Source organism: Dermacentor andersoni, chromosome 6 (genome assembly GCF_023375885.2).
Source record: "Dermacentor andersoni chromosome 6, qqDerAnde1_hic_scaffold, whole genome shotgun sequence".
NCBI classification, from domain to species: Eukaryota; Metazoa; Arthropoda; class Arachnida; order Ixodida; family Ixodidae; genus Dermacentor; species Dermacentor andersoni.
The window spans coordinates 179172406-179177170 of NC_092819.1; the positions used below are offsets into that span (position 1 = coordinate 179172406).

The 4765-nt window shown below is 51.7% G+C and overlaps 1 protein-coding gene across 1 annotated transcript; it reads left to right on the forward strand.

The window, feature by feature from the left end:
• Window positions 1–962: 962 nt before the first annotated feature.
• On the forward strand, window positions 963–1742 carry LOC126523922 (uncharacterized). Its single transcript, XM_050172338.3, has one exon. It carries the CDS (start codon window positions 963–965, stop codon window positions 1740–1742), a length of 780 nt encoding a protein of 259 aa, XP_050028295.3.
• Window positions 1743–4765: the final 3023 nt, after the last annotated feature.

Here is a 4765-nt window from a genome sequence, read left to right on the forward strand (position 1 = left end):
TAAATGACCTTTCGACTTTGTTTCTTTTCGTTGTTTTGTCACTTTTGTTTAATAAGTGTCCTTTTGTGTTTCGCTCTCTTATAATTGTAGCACAGGGACGACCCTGAAGAACTTTCTACAGCTCGTTGTTTCCTTTGAGTCCATGATTACCACCTTCGCAGCGACCTTTACCTGATAATATGGCTAGTCTTCTTCAATCTCGTGCAACTAAAAATCACCGAAAAGAGCCGTTTATTATGCAATGGAACTGCGCTGGGATTATAAGTCGATTAGCAGAACTTCAATTATTTCTGAAAGATACGTGTGTTCCAGTATTGGCCCTCTCGGAGGCTGGCCTACCAAGCGGGAGACCTTTGACTGGATATGTCGCCCTTAAGAATTGCAGCGTAAAGTCATTTCCCGCGGGAAGTGCCGCCCTTTACATACGAAGGAGATTCCTCATGTGGCTTTGAACGTCACCTATCTTTGCACCGATAGTATTGAGGTAGCGGCTGTGAGGATACGGCTTGGCTTCCGAACTCTTTCTGTTGCATCCATATACGTGTTTCCGCGGAAGAAGGCAGCAATGGACTTGTTTCTCCAGGAGCTTTGTGACCGTTGCCCAGCGCCCCGAATTATCTGTGGGGACTTCAACGCCCATCACTCTGTTTGGGGTGACAGGAACACAGATTCCCGCGGACGCAAACTTGTAGAAGTTATTGTAGTGTTATCGGTTCTCTGATCTGACTCAGCACTCATGTGCGCAGGCTGTGACGTCATGGAGCAAAAGGGATAAAAAGCGGCTGTCTAATAAACACGGGGCTTTTTGGGTTCGGGGCTACATCAGAGTGGCGTCAGTCTTTTGCTTGCATCACCGCTCCGGCAGCGGACACGACATGGTGTCAGAAGAGCGATCGACCCCCCCCCCCCCCCCCCACATCCTAGTTGTCTTTGTGGCGCTCACCCGGCGTTCGATCTGCGCTATGACGGCTCCGCCAGCGGCAGCCCCGCCACCGGCATTCATCCCGCCACCGACACCCTTGAACTTCGACCGGACTTCCGGATGGCCAGAATGGATTATGTCATTCGATGACTACCGCTACGCGTCGGGGCTCAACGACAGAATGAAAGAGGCCCAGGTGCGAACTCTTTTGTACACCATGGGCAGGCAGGCAAGAAAAATTTTTCAGACATTCGGCCTTACCGAAGAGGAGTCTCGAAGCTACGAGACAGTGAAGAAAAAGTTTGACGCCAATTTTGTGGCCACGAAGAATATAGTCTATGAAAGCGCAAATTTCCATCGACGAAAGCAAGAACCCGGGGAAAGTGCGGGCAACTTTGTGACAGCCCTGCACGAGCTTGCAGACCACTGTGAATTTGCAGAATTCCGGGATCGAATGATCCGCGACAGATTTGTGGTCGGCCTCAAGGACGCGCAGCTGTCGGAAGCGCTCCAGATGGATGCCACCCTTACGCTAGCGACCGCTCTGGCGAGGGCCAGGCTCAAGGAAACAGTTCACCGACAGCAACTGGAACTCCGGACCGTCAGCAACGAGGTGAATACAGGCGAACTTGACATAGTCCGACGAACAACGAGGAAGCCGTCCAACAACTGGGAGCCTGGCGCCACAGCACAGCGGCGTACGCAGGCGTGCCAGTTCTGCGGACGGTCGAGCCACCCGAGAGCCCGGTGCCCTGCACGGTCAGCGCGTTGTGACCACTGTGGTATCAAGGGACATATCGCTGTGGTCACAAGAGAATAGAAAACAACCAGGTGGGCGTGTCTATGCTAGAAGGCGATGGACGAGACTTTTTTGTTGTGACACTGAACAGCTCAAATGCCAGATACGCGAAAGTGTCTTTCAACGGTGTACCGCCTCGTATAGACAGGTCACAAGCGGTGTTGAGAAGTGCTGCGAATCAGCGTCTCGAAGTGAATGGTTGTTTTTCAGCAGATATTGATTGGAAAGGCAAAACAACGCGACAAACACTGTACGTTGTAGAGTCGCTGCAGTGTGTCCTATTAGGGCTCCCAGCCATTGAAGCACTTGGTGTAGTCAAATTTCTTGATGTGGTTGATGATAAACAGTACGAGCACATGTATCCGCAGCTCTTCTCTGGACTGGGCGTGATGTCAGGCGAACACCATTCGCTCGAAAGAGGGCGCCGTCCCCTTTGCTATTTTCGTGCCGCGGCGGGTACCCATCCCGTTATAGAACCCCATCAAACTAGAATTGACCAAAATGGTCAAAAGCAATGTCATTCGTAAGGTAGATGGCCCAACTACATGGTGTGCAGGAATGGTTCCAGTAGTCAAACCAAGTGGGGAAGTTCGAATCTGTGTGGATCTAACCCAGCTGAACAAGAGCGTCCTACGTGAATGGTTTGTCTTGCCGACCGTAGACGACGCACTGGGGCAATTGGCGGGAGCCACATACTTTTCGAAATTAGATGCCAATTCAGGATTTCACCAGGTTAAATTGGCGACAGAAAGTCAAGAACTAACAACATTTATCACCTCCTTTGGTAGGTACTGCTTCCAGAGACTGCCGTTCGGTATCACCTCGGTCCCGGAATACTTTTAAAAGCGAATGGCGGAAATCTCAGATGGCCTTCAAGGAGTAGTGAACCTGATGGACGACGTTCTGGTTTACGGAGCTACTAAGCGTGAACATGATGAACGGCTGCACGCAGTGCTCAAAAGGTTGGTTGCAGCGGGGGTAACACTCAATCGGGCAAAATGTTCTTTTTGTGTCAGAAGAGTAGCGTTTTTAGGCTACGTGGTCGATGCGGCGGGAATCGCGCCGGATCCCAAGAAAGTTCGAGCCATAAACGAAATGGCTACGCCATCAAATGTTGCTGATGTCCGCAGGTTTTTGGGCATGATAAACTATCTGGCAAGGTTTGTGAACAACCTTGCCGACATGTCAGCACCGCTCCGTAGTCTTCTCTTGAAAGGCCGTGAGTGGCTCTGGGGCCTGCCTCAGCAAAAATCCTTCGACACTCTGAAAGAATTGATCACCTCGGTGCAATGCGTCGCAAAATTCGACCCTAAGCTGCGCACTATTGTGTCCGCCGACGCGTCGTCGTTCGGTCTCTGCTGTGTGCTCATGCAAGTGCAATCAGATGGGGAAAGGCGGCCGGTTGCGTACCACTCTCGTCCATTAACGCCAACAGAACAACGGTACGCGCAGATAGAAAAGGAAGCACTTGCGCTGACGTGGGTGGCAGAAAGGCTGGAAGGGTTTTTGATAGGGCTGGAATTTCAATTTGAGACGGATCACAAACCGCTCGTATCGCTACTCGGTCAGTCACCCCTTGATGTGCTTCCCCCTAGAATACAAAGATTCCGATTGAGGCTCATGCGATATCGCTCTTCAGTCTCTTATGTCCCAGGAAAACAGATTGGCACCACCGACGCCCTTTCTCGGGCACCTTGCACCGAAGCGGATGTAGAGATAGGGGAGCTGGATTGCGGTGAAGTATCGAGCCATGCACAAGGCTGCATTAGCGAACTGAAATTTTCAGCCCATTGGAACAAAATAAAGTTCGCGCAAGAAAAAGACTCAACCTGCCAACAACTTGGGTTGTATTGTAAGCAGGGCTGGCCACGTCTCGCTAAAGTAAGCAGTTGGCTAAGCCCTTACTGGTCGGAGAGAGCACACCTTACAATGTGTGACGGTGTGCTTCTGCATGGGTCTCGTCTTGTGGTGCCTCAGAACCTAAGAAGTGAAATACTTTGTTCATTGAATGTTGGTCAACAGGGCATTGTGAAATGTCGCGCAAGGGCCCGCGAATCTGTGTGGTGGCCCGGTCTCAGCGCTGAGCTAGGAGCTCTGGTAAACAGTTGTCGAGAGTGCGCGAGACTGCGCGTTGAGAAAGCCGAGCCCATGATGCCATCAGATTCCCCCAGCTTGCCTTGGCTGAAGGTAGGAGCTGACCTTTTCCATTTGCATGGTAGATCGTACCTCGTGGTCGTAGACTATTTTTCGCGCTATCCAGAGCTTGCCCCTTTTATCTTCCACGAGCTCGGCGGCGGTTATTGAGCAAATCAAGAGTATATTTGCTAGGCACGGGATTCTAGAACTTGTCGTAACAGACAATGGTCCTCAATTCGCTTCCGCAGAATTTGCATTGTTTGCGACTAGTTATGGCTTCCATCACATCACGTCCAGCCCCAGGTACCCGCAGTCAAATGGAGCTGCCGAACGTACAGTGCAGACGGTAAAACGGATGCTGGAAAAAGCGGTTGACCCGTACCTGGCCCTCCCAGCTTATAGGGACTCCCCAGGTCCTTTGGGTACAAGCCCAGCCCAGCTATTGATGCGCCGACGGTTGCGCTATACGCTTCCCGTGCACCCGAAAAAGCTAGTACCGTCAATGACGAGTGGTCTCAGGAGCCTCCGATACAAAGACAAGAAAGCGCGGATGAAGCAAAAATTTGACTACGACCGCCGCCATGCGGTAACGCAGCTACCGCTGCTCGCCCCGGGAAACCAGGTATGGATAAAAGACAGCAAAATTCCAGCAAAAGTGTTGAGTCGGGCCATGCGGCCTCGGTCTTATCGGGTGCGTACAGACGACTGGGTTGAACTAGAGAGAAACAGACGCGCGTTGGTCCGGTACAGCGAGCGAACCGGCGTGCATGACCCATCCTATGACTTTCCTGCGACTACGGACGCTGCAAGCCAATCTGAGGAAAGTAAGGCCTCGGCAGAGCCTTCTGTGCTTAATTCAACGCCGGCTGCTGCCTCATATGAGGACGGGAGACCCGGTGTTTATATGA

Bases quoted from the DNA above. Each gene is read 5' to 3' on its own strand.
- LOC126523922 (XM_050172338.3), top strand. From the start codon at position 963: ATGACGGCTCCGCCAGCGGCAGCCCCGCCACCGGCATTCATCCCGCCA.